Source organism: Quercus suber, unplaced genomic scaffold, assembly GCF_002906115.3.
Source record: "Quercus suber isolate HL8 unplaced genomic scaffold, Cork oak 2.0 scaffold_25, whole genome shotgun sequence".
NCBI classification, from domain to species: domain Eukaryota; kingdom Viridiplantae; phylum Streptophyta; class Magnoliopsida; order Fagales; family Fagaceae; genus Quercus; species Quercus suber.
In genome coordinates this window covers 1,729,998-1,750,392 of record NW_027069490.1, presented here as the reverse complement: position 1 = coordinate 1,750,392, position 20,395 = coordinate 1,729,998, and the positions used below count along the sequence as shown (strand labels likewise).

The following is a 20,395-nucleotide window of genomic DNA, read 5'->3' as shown; positions in this document are numbered from 1 at the left end:
TAATTACTTTAAATGGGTTGAAAAATAATCTTCTAACTCTCCTTATTTAACTTACTGTGAGATAGAGTTGTTTTTCAAAAAAATTTAATGGAAAACAATCTCTAAAAATAAACTATACTTTTTTTATTGACCAAAGATAGTTTTCCTTTAACTTATTTTTTTTATGAAACCAAACACTAGAAAATACAGAAAACTATCTTTATAGAAAGTTTTCCATCGAAACAAACAGAACATTGGTTGATTTTGCCTTTTACTTTTTGTCATACATATTAACATAAAAATTACCAAAAACTATATTTTTTAAATAAATACTATACAAATAAGTTACCAAAATAAGTTGTTTTCAAACACAATCTTATTATTGAGCAACAAATTTGGGCTAAATGAAGCGTCTAATTGTAAGGATGGGGATGTGTTTAAGTGGAAGCATTTTTTTAAAGTTGTTGGCTGAGTAAATTGGGATTAGGGAGTATGGATTTGAAGAGGAGGGTGAGAGAGTGAGCTTGGTGGAGTTGATGAAGGGTCTGAGTGGGATGAGATTGTGAGGTAGAATCAGTTGCAACCCACAAAGCTAAAGGAGGTTAGGGTGTGCTGGTTTGTGGATTTAAAATTAAGTTTGGTTCATGTACATAAATTTTTGTGCTAAAAATGTGTTAGAATTATATGGTTAAATAATTATATTTACCAATTTCTATTAGCTTAAATTTTGGAATAATCGATAATTTAACATGATATCAAAGTAGGATGTCCTGAGTTCAATTTTTATCCTTTCCACTCTACCTTATAATAAAAGGGAGTTTGAGGCTTTGAGCCCACAATTGAGATTTTATAAAACTGTACATAAAAGCTAAAACCATAAGCTAATGCCAAACTCAACCCAAGGCATGATAGAAGTTCAAAGGTCCTCAATTGCAAGAAAAAGTTGAAAGTGGGTGTGTTAATGACACGAGCCATGACATCTATTTTTCTAGGACAGAAGCGTCAAGCGTGGACTCCTAGAAGGCTTCAATCGTATTTGGAAGCTTGAGAGTTGCATTCTCCTTTTAAGATGAAAAGTAAGGGGCTGTTTGGTTTTTTTTTTAAAAAAACATCACTCATCACTCCTCACTTAGTTTTCAGCTTCTCATCACTCAAATATTTCTACTTTTTGTGGGACCCATGCCTGAGCACTTGGTCAGAGACACCTTGACCTATACATGATCTCTATTAGCCTACCTGCCTCACCCTCATTCCCTACCATTTTCTTCACTTCTCATTTCCCCTTCAGCCCACATATTCTCCCAACCCAGTGAAGGATATCCTTCATCGAAACCCTTAACAAACCCAGTGAAGGATCTTCTCCATCAAAACCCTTCAGCACCGATCAATAGCGAGCGTACCTAGGCGTCGATCTCCTCCATCGAAACCCCTCGAAGCTAAGCAATGGCGTCACGGATCACTCATCATGGAAAAAAGCTCTAACCCGAAGAAAAAGAGAAGGGAAATAGAACTTAGGTCCACCTCAAGAGCTTTTTCACAAAATTTCCTTTTTTCTTTCTATTATTAGTGATTTGTATGGATTTTGAATTTTGGATTTTGGATTTTGGATTTCCTTAAGGGCATTATGGATTTTGATGTTAAATTTTGAGTTGATCTTGATTGAATTCAAATGGGTCTGACTTCATATGTTTAGATTTCTAAGTTTAATTTTAGTGGGTTTTGTTTGTTTCTATTTGGTGCTAAATTTGGGTTTTTTGGGACTTGAAAAAATCTAGGTTTTCTAGGTGTCACATTCGCTAGTTTGAGCTCGGGCCGGCACAAGTTGGCTAAGGTGGGGCTGCTCAGTAGGAGTGGCTGGGCTGAGGGTGTGTGTGGGTATTGTTTGAATTGAAAAGTTTGTTTTGTTGGAGTCAGAAAAAATGAAAGAAAGAATGAAGAAATGGAGGCTCTATGTTGAGGAAAAAAATGAAGAATGAAGAGATGAGGAGAATAGAAAGAAAGAAAACTAAAAAGAAAGAAAAGAGAGTCTGAGAAAGAGAGAGCCATTGGGTGCGAGCTAGCATGACATGACAAGACAAATTTGTGGATCCCATAAGTATAATGAAATTACCATATTACCATTATAACCCTGTTTCCATAACTTGAAAACATCTAAAATGTGTTTTTAGTTTCCATAACTCATCACTCAAAAATAAGAGAATTGAGTGATGGAAACAAAAACTGAAAACAAATCCAAACAAACTCTTTTGTCGTGGGACCCACTAGTTTTGAGTTATAGGTGAAGAAAACAGAGTGATGGGTGATGGAAACAACAAATCCAAACAGCCCCTAAATATTTGTTCTTGACTTCTTGTTCGTTTGTGAGATTTTCGTAATTATGCAACATTAACTTTTTAATTTTTTTACTCATAAATTATTTGAGTCCGAAATTGGTAAAGATGTAATGTAAAACTCATGTTTTACACATTCTAATAAAAAATTAGCACGTCAACGTTTTACTTAAAACTCAATACATCTTACTACATCTAATAACTTCTCAATAAATTCCCAATTGGGTTAGATTTTTAGATGAATATTAGAATTAACTGGTTGTAGTTGTGTCTATTCTTTAATATGTGATATGATAATATGATATGTTGGGATTGGAATGAGTAAAACTCAATAACTAGAGTTTTACACTACTTCCTTACAAATTTAATCTCAAATTATTTTGCTAGTGAGCAACCTAATAGCTTAAAATCCGGTTTATATTTTAAACTGATTATTATCTGTGAAGATCTTTATTTTTGGATGAATCTGTGTGAAGATCATCTAATCCATCATAAAAAAATAAGTGTATGTTTGGTAACTGTTTTTTTTCCCCTTATTTTTTGTTTTTAAAAATAATTTTCTATTTTTAAAAATAAAAAACTTGTTTGGCAACCCAAAATAGACAGAAAACAAAAACTATTCTTAAAACTCAATTTGTGAAGGAAATTGAAAACATGCAAAAGGTTGTTTTCAATTTCTAATTTTCAAAAGCCAATGAAAGCACCCATTTAATTTAATGAATCTATCTCATTTAATGAGTTAGTATTAGAGTTCAAATCATGGTATCAACATATTTTAGTATTTTCTATTTTTTTTTTCAAAAAATTATCTTTTTAATTTCAACTAACCAAACATGTTTTTGATTTCAAAAATATAAGAAAATTTGTTTTTTCTTTATATTCCCAAAAACACGTTTTTGAAAATAGAAAACAAAAATTGTTACCAAACATAACCTAATTTTGTTTATGTATAATATGTGTTTGGTTTGCATGTATGCACATACAATTAACGGAATTTAATCTTGAAAATCTGTAACAATATATACTAGTGGCAATGTCATGTTTATTTTGTGAATATCCACAAAAAGATTAAAAATGAAGAAAAAGCTCAGCTGAAACAACAAACCATGGACATGCACCTTCTCTTTTTTTTTTCTTTTCTTTTTTTTTAATTAAAAAAAAATCCTTGGATCCCCAGTTTTCCTTCTCCTACCCTTGCAACTTGACTCCAATAGGATTGGTTGCTAGTTGGGACACTCTCTAAAGGTTTATACTTGCTGATCCAGCTGCTCTCAAGGCTTTTCTTTGTTTTTGAACTGTTAGTTACCTTGCACATTGAAATCAAACTCTTACAATACAAGACCATATTAGTGGCAGAGAAAGGCTCTTTCTTCACGGTTGTCTTGTTCTTGTAAGTCCAAATAGACCATAAAATAGAGAAAAAAAACACAATGATAAGTACTTTAAGATCCCCAAATCTCCCTCTCTTTGTCCATCTCTTCAACTATGCCTGAATCAAATAAGGTTGAATGAAATTGTTAGGGTCATATTTATTGTAATTGGCTAATCCTTTGACAAATTGCACTTTACTTATAATTGAGTAGATCTAAGATAGGTTTAGTATTTTAAGAAACATATTGTTCAAGTCAAGCATTAAAGACATGGAGATTGGTCCAAGAAACAAGGAAAGAAAAGATGTTCATTAAGTCTCGATAGATAACTTGACAGATGCCTGCTATCAAGACTTAATGTGAAACTTGATAGATAGCTCGATAGCAAATGAAAATTAGTATTAACTTTTCAAATGATAAAGGACTTGTTTGAAAAATTATAAAATTATGTTTTAAAGTGGGACACTCCAAATTAGAAAATCAATTTGTAAACAAAATAGAAAAGAATGGAATAATCATTTTTAACAATTATTTTTAAGATCCTATATATATATATATATATAACTATTCTTCTGATGATTGCAAATCATGGGTTCCTTTTTAAATCATCAACTTAGCTTGGCAAACAACATCACCAACAACATAGAAAAAAGGGGGAAAAAAGTGACATGCACAGTTGAACAATTATCATATCAATTAATGTTTCCCCCCTGATAATGACTAACAACCACCATAGTTTGTCATCCAACATTGTATAGTGGGAATTTTTTACCATTCTATCATCATTATGGTAAAATAAAAAATAAAATAAAAAAATCCACAAAGGAGACAAGGATTGAGAAAAATCAAGTTTTCATGGGATAAGAACTTAGTCATTCCATTTGTAATGCACCCCATGTTCATGCTGAAACTTTCAAGAAATTTGCCTGAATCAACTTGCACAACTCCTTCGTTGTCTATCCTGGATTTAGTTATAGATCATATTAAATTTTACCATTCTATCATCACAAAATAAGCTAAGTATCAATGGGCCAAAACCAATGTTCACAGATGGCTATAAAAAGCACAATAGCAAAAAGTCTAGAAAAGGAGGAAAGATAAATGGGTCAAAGCAAAACTGAACAGTTTGAACCAAATTCACATCTATGAGACAAGATAGGATGCACATCAGCACATGTATGTTATAGATAAGGCCATATGCCCAAGCTAGGTCTCTTGTCTAAAAGATACCAAGAGAAGTGCATAATAGTGCATATAATCTCCAATATGGGTACACTTCTAATCAACATGGAACTCTAAGAATTGGACACACACCACAAGGGCTAACATGTGAAAATAACCAGATCTCCATTCTCCATTTTTGCACCATCAACTTTGAGTTGCACAAGCAATTTCCATTGAACATTTACTAATTGACAAATCGTTTGGTTTAAATAAACATTTACAATTACAGTAATTTTGAAAAGATATATTCTCATGTTTTATTGCATCTAGATTCTTCCAAAACCTTATTATACTAAAACCAATTTGGTTACTTAACCTAAGCAATCGTTTATATAAGTTCAATTTTTAAAATATATCAATAGAAAAGAAAGAAAGAAAAACAAACCTTATTGACCCATATTTTTGGGGAACTTATAGATTTATAGATCCAAAAGAAGGTACACTTATAGTTACATATAAATGCATTAAAGTTCTGAATTATTATATTCATGAAAAACAATAAATTCGTATAATATTAATATGTACAAATTTTTTTTGTAATTCTCAAAGCAGCAAGTTAATTATAGGTAAATAAAAAAAAATATATATCAGTGATGAACTTATTTTGAAAATTGAAGTGTTTATAACATTAATCTAATCATTTTCATCAGTTTCTCAAAAAAAAAAAAAAATCTTCATCAATTATATGGGGAGAGGGAGCAAAAACAGAAGCTGCAGAGAAAGACTAGAAAAAGGAATCGTCAAAACTAATTAAGAGTGACATTGCTGACATGTTCTACAGAATTTGTACTATATTCGATTTGCTAACCATAAAAGGCACAAAGAAATCAAAACTCACCAAAGAACTAAGTGAAAATGCGTGTGAAGAAGTTCAAGTTATGGGAAACATTGTAGGCCATTGAAGGCGGAAGAGGTTTCACGATGGTGTCAATGCTGAATACTCGTTGAAGAAACTGCATACACAAAAGAAGTATCATCTCTCAAACTCAATTATGAACGGATTTAGATGCAAAATTATACAAAGGAAGCAGATGGAAGAAGAAAATAAGAGTAAAGATAATGTTGAGAGCCAAATAAACATAGATATAAGCTGTATAATTCCAAGCAGTGAGTTACGGACAACTATAAAAGTGGCAAAAGTGTCAATTGACAGAAAAACAGAACATAATATTTTTTTCATAATATTTTTTTGGTGGAAAAAAAAAAAGGTTAGGAGGGGATAGTGGCACCCAATAACTGCCCCCAGGCAGTAGCTCATTTTTATGAAGTATAAGTGGCACCACTGCTTCGCTAGTGGGGAAAGGACTTGAACCCATGACCTAAGGACTGTTGGCCCAAGTCCAGGCCACTAGTCCACTCTAAACGGTGGTGAACATAATATATTTAGAGTATATCAAATCGATATATATCCTACAAACATGCCTTTGCCCATAAATAACACAATATGAATATTGATGGCTTTCAAAAATGAAAAATTTCAAGCAATTTCAGTGATCTTCAATCATGGAAGGCACAAATATGTAACCTCACTACATAAAACTGAGGCTTCAACCATACATTAACTACTTTATCACTTAGTTTAAACCGTTAGGAAATGATAGATTTAATCATTCAACCATTATTATAACACTCACTCTAATGTGTGGGATTATACTCCCCTTTGATATGTAGGACCCAACACATGATTTTTAACTTTCTTAAATGGGAGGTAAAGCAGAGATAAGATTAGAACTCAAGACCACCTACTCTAATACTATGATGAACTATCGGTTGTCTAAAAGCTTAAACTGTTAGAAAATTGTGAATTTAACCATTTACCTATAATGGTTTGAAACAGAATGACATGCCATGGTCTATCAACTTGAAACTCTTTATTGAGTAAAAGTTCTCATCCGCTTCTACAATCGGGTATCCCCAATTGTATATCCAATTTGGTTTATTAGGGTAAGGATCCATAGCCGATCCCAAAATTTGGGACTAAGGCTTCTTGTCGTTGTTATACTAAGTTCCTTAAACACATCCGCCAACTGGTGGGAGCTCACATTCCCAAATTATACTCAAACAAAAAAGTAACAATTAATAACAACCAGTAATCCCCCAACACTGCAAATACGGCTAGTACTACTGACAAAGACATGATCTTTAAACCACCAATAACAAGTAAACAAGAAACTAAGAATTTGGTAACCAAAGAAACACAATTTAAAGCAAGTAATCAAGAAACTAAGAATTGGGTAACCAAAGAAACAAAATTTAAAGCAACAAATCGAGAATTATCTCAACTGGGTAAGAAAAGAAAAAATGAAAATCCAGAAAATAGAGACCCGGTAGTTGCATTGAAAGCTGTAGCGGAGTTGAGGGTCAATCTCGACGAGGGAATCATCATTGTAATCGTCATGGCCGTGGCGCTTGGACTTATCTTTCTTCTTGCGAGGCACGTGCATCACTGACTCAGCTCAAGGCTGCTGCTTTGTGACTTTGAGCTTCGCGTCTTGGAACTCTTCCGTGGCTTCCTCTTCGCCCTTCCATGGCACCGATGACATCAACTTCTTCTTCCCAATTGCCATTTTTATTCAATCGTAGTTTACACAGAGAGAGAGAGAGAGAGGTGTCGTGTTGTCTGTATAGGTGATAAGGTTTGTGTTTGGCTTTTTGGGTTATTGTTGATTGCATTCTATGTTAGGTTAAACTGTTAAAGCCCATTCCTGTTTAGTGCTAACTATAAATAAGAGGGAATAGTTCTACTTATAAACTTAAACTCCATGTTTGAACTTTGGATGGAGGCTTTTTTTTTTTTTTTCTTAAGAGTATCAAGTTTCAACTTATAACGTCTACTCTAGATGATAGCTCTTTATTATCAGACTAAGACACTAATTAATTTTTTGGTGTAGATGAGGATTGAATCTTATATCCCTTGTTCAACCATCAGAGACTTTATCAATTGAGTTAACTAAAACTCACGGTTAAGGGCCCCCCCCCCCCCCTCTTATTTCTCTTTTTCTAATAATCTTTTTTCTTTCACTGAAGCTAGAGTTGTGAATTTTTTGCATTATAATGAGTATGCTTGTGGAGCATCTGAACCTTTTCTAATGCTTTTGAGGTTATCAAGTCTATAACTTCACTGGAAGTTACAATGGGCTTGACTTCTAACATCTTTTTGAAAAATTGAGAAATATGAATTCAGGGACATGATTCTGTCTCATTCTCTCTCTCTCTCTCAATATATATATATATATATAGGAGTATATGATTAACAAATTACTAAATAGATATTAAAAATACAATTGATTTAGGGAGATCCTCAATGTCCAATCAAGCATTTTACGTTGCAAAATTTTTAAACTTAGAATTGGTTTTAGATCATTTCAAACAATAGCTAATCTTGGTCTCACAATTGCACCCAAGTTCTTTGAAAGTCAAAGGATTATGTCATGCAATGAATCTGTGTTTCCCTTCCATTAATGAATTGTTGATTGTTATAAACTAGATGATTTTCGATGTGTAATGTAGTTTATGTGATTTGTTGCATTGCAGACCCAGAAGGTAAGTCGCTTGGGGTAGGACAGGAAGAGAAAGCTCGTCGTGTTCGTTGAAGGAGAGAAAAAGGAAGAGTAAGAAAGGGGGGGTGTTTGAAAGGCAGTTGAAGACTTTTTTTTTTAGATGAACAAAAGGCATTTGAAGACATTATTACCGATTTTAGATGTAACTGTTATAAAAAAGAAAAAAGAAAAATAACATCTGAAGATTGAAAATGTAATCTAAAATTCAGTGGGAACCCCATCTTCAAAATTCATGTCTTTGCCAATGGATTTGCGTCATGAGCTATATGAGGGTTTCAATAAGTTCACTAATGACTTCCCCCTCTCTCTAAGAACTAATGAGATTCTCAGTACATTCTTTGAGTGTTGTGAATTCTCTACAAATGTGTATGTTCCTTGGCTGAAACCAAAAGCTCATAGCAGAAACTCACTACTAAATGCTTGAAAAAGTAGATGGTTTTGCGCTAGATCTTTTTAAATTGGAACTCATTATGCAATTTTCATCATTCCATTAACAAACAAGAGAAGCTATCCTAAGTTTCACTACCCTTCTAAGTTCTAACCCATTTGAGCAAAGTTTTTCTGTTGGAAATTTATATAACGTGACTTAAAAGACGCTTAAGACACATCCTGTAGATGAATGTTTATGGGGCACAACAAAAAATGTATACAAGAGTTACTGGGCTAGACCCATTAGATGGTTAAGTGAATTACTCTTATTTGCATTAACAGGAGAAATGAAAAGGAATTTTCACGCAAAGAAACAAATCTCTGATGTAATGTCCTAAAATGTTAATGATTGCACGCAGGCATATGCCCAAGGCATAAATAATTCCAGAAAAGGTATAAAGAGTACAATAATGTCAGAATGGTTGACTAGTAGTAGAGTTCAAAAACGTCTAAGACTTGAAAGCAATATTTGCAGTGACTCTATTATGCACAACGTACATAACCACTAGCTTTCTCCAACTTCCATGCGCTTGTGGACTTGTGGTCTTCAATCAGCACAAGTCGCCAAGGAACTTTCTTTCTTAGAAAGAGGTCCTCAACTCTAGAACTTGTCATAATAAAGTGCAAAAATCAAGCTGTATAGCCTCAGTTAATGCTTTTCACACAGCCAGGCTAGCTGCATGCCATTTGGTTGCATATGGAAGAACTACAACAGCCTACCATTGTATGATTTAGCTTCATAGCCAAAACCACCCCATTCATACCATCTCTACTAGTGTCCCTCAATTGTCAGCAACATCCACAGCCCTCCGCAACTGGACACACTAGCCTTGGTACTTTCCTGCAGTTAATCTGACCTGCCTGTTGTACAATAGAGACTTGTGCATACCTGCAAAACAAAGCATTATCACTTGTTAAGCACACTCTTTTGCACCCTTAAACATCAATCTATAAAAATTTTGGAACCTCCATCCATTGAGCCAACCACTGCTTCAAAGAGCAAGGAGAAATGAACTCAGTTCCAAGGCCCAAATCTAATCCAAACAATACAGCCTGAGCAAGAGTGCACTTCAGGAATAAATGAACCAAGTTTTCCTCTACCACATTATGACACACTTACCATCACTCAATATGTTTTTTCACTATTTTGTTTAATGAGTAAGTCCTCACGTGTTCTACACACAAATTATTAACTTCAAAGGAAGTTTTAATCCCCACAAATGTCTCCATCTAAGAGATATGACCCTCTGATGAGAATCTATTGCCTGAGTTCCCCCTACTTTCAATTGTAGCTTATATCATGAGGCCATATCATCTTATCAGTAAAACTCCTCACCTTGAGATAGGGCTGACTAAAATTTGAGCAGGCACCTCAGGAGAGTATCACTCCCTAACCTGGTTCTATTTCCAAGTCAAAAGTATCAATATAACTTTAAATACCTATTAACAGATGCAGATTGTTTTGACTTTTCTAAGGGTACCCCAAGATATAATACAAAAAATATAAGATTTTCAAAAAATGAATGGCAATGATTATGAGAGTGTAACATCTTTCCACTATGAATATGGTACATCCTGCTAAATAATAAATCCAATGGGAAGAATATGAGAAAACTTTAATTCTAGATGTAAGACAACAATGATAGCAAGTAAAACAGGAGGGCTTACCAATCTAAGCAGGCTACCTTCTACAATTTTCAATTGTCAACACGGTTGCTTGCCTTCCTGAGTCTGATTACTGTAAAGACAAATATGCCTCAGATGATATGGTTAGTAATATATAATCAAGTTCTTTGTATCATCTGGTTTTTCTACCATTTATTGCTGTCCTTTAATTTAAATTCTAGTCAAGTCTCTTTAACTGGGAATAACCTAATTAAGTTACTATTTGGAGATAGGTCTTTTGGTTTGTTTCAACTTTGCCTGGTCACGATCTGAAATGGGTATGGACAACCTTAAGAGAATAATTTGATGCAAAGTGAAAGTTTTAGAAAGGTGGAAAAACTTTCAAGCACATCAAAGGCAAAAGCACAAAGTCTTATGGTAAAAAATTACATAATTAACAATTTTTAATTTTTAATTTTGCATAATTCATGTCGTAGCACCCATGTTCTTTTAAACTCAATCAAGGTCTCATCAATGCTTCTACACAAGCATTACAAAGGTGATAGGACAATAACATGAATGATGATTGCCTTACATTGCAAAACAAAAGCTGCACATAGCTAAAAGACTATTTAGTACTACTTACTATTCAATATTCTATTATGGTAAATCACTGGTTTTTCATGGCATTATTAGCAATTGAGCAATATATAGTCATTCAAAACATGTTTTGGTGAAAGATAAATCACAATTAAATGCTTTTAGCATAAAAGATTGTCTCCGGTAAGAGCTTTTTATTTAGTTGTTTATCACACATCTGTTTACATATAGGTACAAGCTTAGCTTCCTAATAATGATGGCTTAAGCAAATTACCAAAACCACTACTGGTGCAGATACAGATCCTTTTCAGTTGACCCACGAATCAATTATGAAGAATGTAGATGATATTTAGATATATCAAGAACTCAGTTGAATTATTTGGTTAATGAGGAAATTTTGCATATCTACAATAATTACTCATCAAAGTAAGTTTTGCTCAACCTCCAAATGTTTGAAATTTGAACATTCACTAACTGTAATTTTATTCCTAAATTTGTTGTTTTATGAGAATCACATTAACAAGGCCCTCAAACATGCTAATACAAATCATTTTAATAAGTTTTATAATTGCTGTCCTGCTTTAAAATAATAAAAATATCAGAGCAGAACCAAAAAAAATATATAAAAAGGAAAATAAAAATCAGCTGAACTCTTGAAATTGGTTGAAGGTTAGTAAACAACCGTATAAAACCTTTAAGGAAGCTAGATGCTACATCTAGCTAGACTAATCATTGTGATTATGATCTATACATGAGTTCACATATATAATATGTAACAACGTAATAGTTAATTCAAATTATAATGTTTGCAATGGCATGCATATATTGTTTTTGCACTTTGAAAAATTTAGAAAAAATGAAATATAGGCAACAAGAGAGCAGATTTTACCCTGCAATTTATTAAAGTGAGCAAAAATCAGAAGCATACAATGGACTGCACTTGAATTCTTGTCTCTTGGCCATGTGACAGTTTTTCCTCATGAACAAGTCCAGCAATCCTATATCAAGGGGGCAATCAACACAAACAACTAACACAAATCACTAAACCAAAATTACCCTAACTATTGTTTGTTTTGTAAAACTATGGTTTTTTTTTTTTTTTTTGCATCAAACGAGTAGCTTCAAGAATAGGGATTATTCTTTTACCAATTGTGCCTATACTTAGGATTTAATAATATGAATATTGAATTAGCTAGGTGCACTACTATGAGTGATTTGATCAAGGAAATACACTAGATGAGAGTTCGAAAAAGTGCCAATGATGAAGCTAAAGTACAGCTAGCAAAATTATATTTTAAAGTCAAAATTAACCAAGAATATCCAAGGAAAGGAAAAAAAGATAATGCAACACTCAACAAAACTTTAATTGAGAAGAAAAACAGTGACTAAAGGGCAATCAAGAGAAAATTTTGATTAGACAAGAAGTTCAACCATCTTCAATATGATGCACTTGTTGGAATAAGTGCCAATAATGAAGCTAAGCCGCAGCCAGTAATATACTATTTAGGATTTAAAATTAAATCAAACAAAACTGCAAGTATGTGCCAAAATATAATGCAGCAATCGGCAAAACTAAGTTTAATAAAGAAGACAATGACTTACAGCCTACAGGTAATCAAGAGAAAAAATAGGGACTAATTTGGATTCATTGACTCACAGAGTATTTGAAACCATTTTCCAATTCCATCAACCTTTGAGGTCACTCTCCCTAGATTCCTGCTAATCATTGTGCTCCTCACCACATTCGAAGTACTCCTCACAATCAGAGTCACCATGGGCCATAAATTCTGCGAGCCTTTCAATCCTTTTTGGGTGTGGCACATCATTAGAGCTTCCTTCTCCACTAGGTTCTGCCCCATCATAATTGTAACGGGTTCGCTTTGCTTTGTTACCTTCTGCAACCACCGCTGAATTGTCAAAATTATGATTGTGAACACCCAAGTCCTCATAAGGAATGATGTTGGTGTTGCTACTCTGAGCCATAGTATGGTTGAGAACTTCTATGTCTTTCTTGTATACCATACGGAGCCCGCATTTCTTCACCTCTACTTTTGAACCATAGATTTTAATTTTAATGCCAATTTGACTGAATTCATTTCCTTCACATTCCTTCAGTAATTTTATTTTTTCCTCGTATTGAGGAAGCAAATAAAGTAGCCAACTATGATCTGATAAACCAACAGTTCTCCCAATGCCTGCAGTAGATAGTAATTTTCCATTTACTGTCAATTGACAAGTTAATGAACACATGTCGTCGATTTGGTGATGTGGAAGAGAACAAAATACAACGCACATAGCAATCCCCATCAACTCATCAAAAAAATGAGAAGAATGTTCTTTTATATTCAATTCATCCCCCATACTTTGATAGCTAAACCACTTTGGAATCACACTTCCAGGAATAATGATGTCATATCTCCTATCAAAATATTTATGGTCAAATCTACCTTCAAGAGAGAGTCCCTGAGACATACAAAGCAGGTTGTTTATTACACAGAGAGAGAGAGAGAGAGAGAGAGAGAGAGAGAGAGACCTGAAGGTGCTTTCTTATCACTGCAAAAAATATGTCAATGACACCTTCATTGTTAGCCAGTTTACCACAATTTGAAAAATAAAGCACTGCCTCACATAAAGAATCAGGTTTTAGTAGACCTGGTAATGTTTCCAATGAGGTACAACCATGTCCCCAAATCTCTGTGATACTTAATGGAAGCTTTGGCAATGATTGAAGACTCTTGCAATCCTCTAAAACTATCTTTCTCAACTTACATAGTTGACTGATGCTATCAGGAAGGCAAACAAAACTATTTTCACTTAGATCTATTTCTTTTAAAGAGAAGAAGCAACCAATATCATTGGGAATTGCCTTGAGATCGCAATTGCTTAGATCCAATTTAGTCAAAGAACACAAACTCGATAGAGAGGACAATCCCACTGGATTTGGACTTTTTGGCCTTGTAGAAAAAGGGAGGAAATCATACCAAGATGTAGATTGAAATGATGATAACCCCTTACATCCACTGAAAGATAGCACTTTCAGATTTTTTAAGCAACCAATGGAAGAAGGCACCTCTCTTATAGCGGTTCCGCTTACATCCAACTCCTCTACACTTTCAACGTTCCCCAAAATCTCAGGTAGTCTCTCAAGTTTTGAGCATCCGGAGATATTCACGTATTTAAGCAACTTCAAATTAAAAATGGTGCTTGGTAGACATGTAAGACTTTTGCAATCTCTTATACCCAATAAAGCAAGGCTAGTTAAATGGCCAATTGAAGAAGGCACCTCTCTTATAGCAGTTCTACTCACATCCAGCTTCTCTATACTTTCAGAGTTCCCCACATTCTCAGGTAGACTCTCAAGTTTTGAGCATCCAGAAATATTCACGTCTTTAAGAAACTTTAAATTAAAGAGTGTGCTTGGTAGACACGTAAGACTTTTGCAATCTCTTACATTCAATAAAGCGAGGCTGGTCAAATGCCCAATTGATGTGGGTAGTTTTGTAATAGGAGTTCCATCCAAGTACAATTCCAATACATGTTGCATGTTTCCCCCAAATTCTGGAATCTTCTTAATTTTTGAGCATCCAGAAAGAATAAGAGTTTCAAGGGACTCCATTTCAAATTTGTTTGGAAGAGTTTTAAAGTTTTTGCAGCCTTTTAGACTAAGAAGAGTTAGCTTGTTATGAACTCCAATTGATGGGTGCAACCTGGATAAATTTAAACAATCTTCAAGAACCAATTTCTCAAGGACTGGGACTTCGGTGAAGATAGGAGTTTCACTAAGTTTTAGAGGCTTGCGTAATCGGATGGATTTTAACCTCTGAAATGACTATTAAAAGACAAAAATAAATAAATAAATAAATAAATTCCACAAAACCTTATAGTTTAATGAAACTTAAAAAAAAAAAAAAAAAATTGTGTCAGGTGCCTAAGTTACCTTTGATTGGAAACTTGATGGAAAATATTTTGAAGGGTACATGTGCCAATCAAGAATTCTTAAGCCATTAGGAAGATGTTTGGGATCATGCAAAAGGTAAACATTACCAATTATGAGCAATTTAAGATGTGGCATCTTTGAAAATGATTCAGGATTCCAATGTGCCTCTTCCGGTGTTGACAACTTCAAACCAACGCATTGAATTGCTTCCGTTTCCTAATAATCATGTACAAAAAGGGATTAGTGACTTGCAAATGTATTGTTACAACATTTTTTAAACTATTATAAGTCAAACTATTTTCAATAATATAATAGGGTACATGCCTAAGTTTTCTAAATAACTGCTTACCATATTTTTTGTAAGTACATCGTCAATGTCCTTAAACAACCACAATTTGCTACGCTTTCCAGGATCTTTAGGACACTCTTGATGAACTATGTTCCTACCCATTTCTTGTAGTAAATCATGCATCCATATAGTTTCATCCATTTTTACGAGAGATTTATCTATAAGAACCCCTAATCCAGCATTAGGGTAAAGGCCAAGATAATCTAGTTTTTCTATTATATCATTTTTTAATCCATGATTAAAAAAACATGCAATATGTAGGAATATTTCCTTCTCTACTTCATCTAGTCCATCAAAACTTAATTTAAGTACTTGGAGAATTTCTCTCTTAGGAAATTCTTTAAGCCTATTTAATATACTTTTCCATTGATCGATATCTCTACTAAACAAAAAGGAACCCAAAATCTCAATAGCTAAAGGAAGTCTGTTTGCATAATGCACAACCTCTTTGGACATCTCTAGAAAATCATTGGGAGGATGATCTTTTTTAAAAGCTTTCAAACTAAGAAGATGAAGAGCTTCATCAACATTCAATGCTTCAACTTCGTATATTTTATCTACTCCAAGTATATGTAGCAAATGCTTATCCCTTGTAGTTATGATAACTCTACTACCAGAACCAAACCAATTATGCTTCCCAACTAACCTTTTCAACTGGTCTAATTGATTTACATCATCAAGAACGAGAAGAATTCTTTTATGACGTAATCTATTCTTGATCACAAAAACTCCCACATTAACATCTTGTATACTCATACTTTCATTTAATATGTTTCTAATAAGTTGTTGTTGCAATGGAATTAAACCATCCTTTTCACAAACCTCCCTAATATTAGGGAGAAAGCAACAACCTTCAAACTTCTCAGAAACCATATGAAAAACAACTCTAGCAAGAGTTGTTTTGCCTATTCCCCCCATGCCCCAAAGCCCTATAATGCGAACATCATTGGACCCTATAGCCAAACATGACTCCAATTCCTTCACTTGAGATTCTATTCCTACAAGGTCTTCAATATCTTCTGAGATTGCATAACTCAATTTATGCCATAACTCTCCCACAATATTTTGGATAAATTGTGCCTCAGACCTACAATGAAGAGAGAATGATAATTAGTGAGTACCACCCATAAATAGGACCAAATTAAAAAGAAAGTAGACACCCAATGTTCTATTTTGTTGGCTAAGACAAGAAAATGTAAATAACTTGGTGCAAGTAAAAATTGAAAGAAATACAAAAATGTAAATTAATTAGATCAAGTCAAAATAGAAAGAAGTGTGAACATCTGAGTCACTTTACTTAAAGTTCAAAACAAGGCTTAAAATAAGAAGAGTATTTATTTGAACATTTAAAAGCAAGTAATATGTCAAATTGGATTACCTATCTAGTAGGTGCCAGCCGTTGAGATTTGCCACTTCTCTTAAAGCAGCTCTCCAGGTTTGTACCTTCTCTATGAAGTCCTTGAAATGTTCTTCATGTTTGGAAAAGGCTTCGGCAAAAGTGCCTGTTTGTTTTCGTACATTAGTTGGATCTACATCATAAAAAATTGGAAAAACTGTCGTTTTCATCTCTTTCATGCATTCCATGATCTTTACAAGTTCATCCAAGCACCATGTTGAAGATGCATAGTTTCTTGAGAGAATGACAATCACAAATCTTGATTCTTCTATTGCTTTCAAGAGCTCTGGTGAAATAGACTTTCCTCTCTCAAGTTTTTCCTTATCTCTAAAGATGACTATGCCCTTTTGTTTCAAAGCAACATAGAGATGGTCCGTAAAACTATTGCGGGTGTCCTCACCTCTAAAACTAAGAAAGACATCATATTTCCATTGTGGTGCTGTAGATGAAAATGATGACAAAGAGGAGGCCTTTTGAGTGCTAATGGAAGACATTGGAAATATATTGGCAAATCTTGAACTACAAAAAAGATTTTTAAAAAAAGTACATTCAATAAAAATTGGAAAAAAAATACAAGGAAAAAAAAAATTAGAGAAGAAGAGAACAATTTGATGTCGAATTTTCATTTCTTTGAGTGAAAGTATTGAATAAAAGAGATGGACGCGTGTGAAAAGTGAAATCTTACAAATATGAGAAATGAATTTGTAGCAGTGTTTGTAAAACTCAATATTCTAAGAGATAGTGAGCCTATCACTATCTCTTAGAAAGTAGTAACAACACAATTCAATTCCTATTATATGATTTCTTGTTTAATAAAGGAATGATCACCATTCTTTCTTTTGTTTGCGAGTTTGTGAGCGAGAGGAGGGAGGCATTACTAAAACTAAGGTCATCACGAAATTCACAACAATCTTACTACTACACTCAATTTGCTGACTAACTCGCACATGAGCCATTAAAAAAAAGTTATAGTGATATGCCCAAGTGAAGGGTAGTGGTGAAATTGGGTATTGTAAATTTTTGTGAATTTTGTGGTGATCCTAGCATTGTTGGCCATTCACATCCCCTGTTTGCAGTGAAGTCAACACTTTTTTTGTTTGTCTATTTTTTGAACAAAGTGGATGTGCAAATCTCCCTCTTCTTCCAGGAATCTCAAACCGAAAATTATTTAACTCACGTTATTACGATTATTCCTTTTGCAGAAATTTAATTTACTAACGTTAAATCAACACAAAAGCATCCTCTGTGTTTTTAATGATTTCTTTAAGCAACAACCCTCTTGATCCTATATACTGTTAGCTTCTCACATGATAATAGTATTAATAGAAAACGTTTGTAATTTAACAGTCACAGTTGGTATAAGAGGATAATTTCAGATATTAAAACACAAAACCCAGGATAAAAAAGTTTGTCATCATCCAAATATAAATTGAATCGCAAACTAAATATCAATTAAAAAAAAAAAAATCAAAGAATTCACACAAAGCATTATATAAGATAAAAGAGAGGACCTTGAGGGTGCGGATCACGTTGTCAAGGTCGAGGAGACGAATATGCTTGAATAATTGGTGGTACAAAAACTTTCCGTGAGCTCAGTTTGAGAAGAGAAAAAACAGAGACACAATTATTGAAGACGAAAAATATTAGTATTAAGCTGGGGAGTTTTTTTTTTTTTTGAAAGGATTAAGCTGGGGAGTTGAGGAAAGCTGTAGGAAATTTCGTGATTGGCATTGGCTTTACTTGATTAGTCAAGTACGTTCCTTGTAACCGGTATAAAGTTTTGTTTACACTTTATTTTGCTTTTCTAAAAAACCTTTTTACATGCTTTAGTGGAAATTTTTATATTATTTTTGGCATAAGTACTTTTCCCACAAGGGTAATACTATAGGCACAAATTATTTTACGTTGACGTGGTTAATTTTTTATTAATTTTTATCTAGATCTACCATTAATATCATTTTTTTATTTATCAATAATCATTCACCACATCAGTAATTTGTAAATTTTTTTGTAAAATAATTTGTATATCTAACATTATTTCTACGCATTATAGTCCTGTTTGGTAGAGTATTTTAAACATGTGTTTTCAGTTTTTAAACAATATTACATATATTTCTACACACTTTTTCACTCACACGTATTTCAAAAAAATACAAACAATATTACTCAAACTCCTCTACCATACCTTTCAAGAAAAGTGAAAAAAGATTAACTTGTTGGGGCTAGCTATGAAGTGTGTTCATATTGTTTTTTGACAAACTATAAATTTAAGATTGGGCAATGGAATGAAAGAGACACAGTCACATGCACATCCAGACAGTCTCGTTTGCTGTGTGGTCAACAAATTATTGTTTAAAGTTTAAACAAAGTAGAGGTGCACGTGGGAAGCCAATGAAAGAAAATTATTTAGGTCAAAATGGTTATATATATTACTGTTGGGAAAAATATATATGAATTTATTATTGTTTGTAAAATATTTAACAATTTACTACTTTTTTGAAATTCAAATTTATGAAACTCGAGTTTGTCGTGTAACTTGAATTCCAAAAACTCGAGCTCTTTAAAAAAATAGCCTTCAAATTTGTCGTGCTATATTTTATGGAACTCGAGTTCTAGAAACCCGAATTACATAAAAAAAATTTCAAAATTCTTCTGTGGAACTTGAGTACCATTGAAAAATTGAGTTCCCCAAACTCAAATTTCCATTTAGTGGTAGATCCCTGCATATTTCAAAAATAGTGTTAAATTGCAAAATATTTTCAAAAACAGTGGTATTTAGTCATTTTGGCCAATTATTTAACTATGTAAAACCCAAAGGAAGATAATCTAAGGAAGAGGCTGGGGTGGGCGCTGTTAATTATACACCAGTGTGAAATTGTGTACAAAACATGATTTCAATTAGATTGTGAAAATTGTGTTTTAAGATACAATTTCACCAATTGAAATTGTGTTTATTGAGTAAAACACGATTTCGCCTTGTGTGTACAATTGTGTGCATTTCCATGTGTGTAATAACAATTTCCTAGCCAAGATATCTATCAAAACAGCTTCTTCTTTTTTTCCTTTTTTCTTTTTTTTTTATACCATTCTGAAAGAAAAGTTACATAAAGTCTTGGTTGGCCATACAATGTTGAATTGGCATTGTGGTTGCCAACTTAGCTAGGTTACTAACATAGCTATTGTAAAGGGGTGGGCCTGGATTGGGGTATTGGGCAAATTCTTGCCGCACTAGGCCAGAGTTGTTTCTGGGTGAGGAGTCGGGACCGGCCCAATTGGAGCACACTTTGGCCCGGCTTGTGCACAAACGTTGAGTCCAAGTTATCCTCTGTTTCTGCCGCAGAAGACTTTTCTCCAGTCTCTGCCGCATGATTGACGTTTCTGCCGCAGAAGGAACTTTTCTCCAATTTTTGCCACAGGTTTGACTTTTCTGCTGTGCAACAATACGTTCTGCTATGCAATGAAGCTATCTGCTGTGCGATAAAGCTTTCTATTTTGCAGTAAAGCTTCCTGCCGTAAAGCCTCCTGCTGTGCAATAGAGCTGTCTGCTGTACATTAGAGCTTTTACTGTGCTTTAAAGATTTCTGCCATGTGAATGACTACTCTTCATTTTTACTGC

The 20,395-nt window shown here is 33.7% G+C and overlaps 1 protein-coding gene and 1 long non-coding RNA gene across 5 annotated transcripts; both read right to left on the bottom strand.

The window, feature by feature from the left end:
* Positions 1-5,628: 5,628 nt before the first annotated feature.
* On the bottom strand, positions 5,629-7,595 carry LOC112031723 (uncharacterized). The gene is made up of 2 exons (XR_010626518.1): positions 7,228-7,595; positions 5,629-5,856 (listed from the first exon to the last, which is right to left on the bottom strand). It is a non-coding gene; the product is annotated as an uncharacterized LOC112031723 (long non-coding RNA).
* A 1,545-nt stretch (positions 7,596-9,140) lies between these two features.
* Positions 9,141-18,552, bottom strand: LOC112031720 (disease resistance protein RPV1). Of its 4 annotated transcripts, none has more exons than XM_065767206.1 (8): positions 18,291-18,552; positions 16,762-17,298; positions 15,384-16,470; positions 15,035-15,250; positions 13,631-14,926; positions 10,561-13,560; positions 10,229-10,293; positions 9,141-9,781 (listed from the first exon to the last, which is right to left on the bottom strand). In XM_065767206.1, the coding sequence occupies exons 2-6, from the start codon at positions 17,271-17,273 to the stop codon at positions 12,817-12,819; spliced, it is 3,855 nt and encodes a 1,284-aa protein (XP_065623278.1). In that variant the 5' UTR covers positions 17,274-17,298; positions 18,291-18,552; the 3' UTR covers positions 9,141-9,781; positions 10,229-10,293; positions 10,561-12,816. The 4 variants fall into 4 exon arrangements, with proteins under 4 accessions (XP_065623278.1, XP_065623285.1, XP_065623275.1 ...); XM_065767213.1 differs by lacking the exon at positions 10,229-10,293 and having other exon boundaries at positions 10,561-10,630; positions 12,755-13,560; XM_065767208.1 differs by lacking the exons at positions 9,141-9,781; positions 10,229-10,293 and having other exon boundaries at positions 10,589-10,630; positions 12,026-12,095; positions 12,755-13,560; positions 18,291-18,551.
* Between the last annotated feature and the right edge of the window lie 1,843 nt (positions 18,553-20,395).

Excerpts from the sequence above, each read along its gene's own strand:
- LOC112031720 (XM_065767206.1), bottom strand. The coding sequence starts at position 17,273 with ATGTCTTCCATTAGCACTCAAAAGGCCTCCTCTTTGTCATCATTTTCA. Across the intron at positions 16,471-16,761 it reads GGCTGGCACCTACTAGATAG|GTCTGAGGCACAATTTATCC; the intron begins GTAATCCAATTT and ends TCTTCATTGTAG. Across the intron at positions 15,251-15,383 it reads ATGTACTTACAAAAAATATG|GAAACGGAAGCAATTCAATG; the intron begins GTAAGCAGTTAT and ends CATGATTATTAG.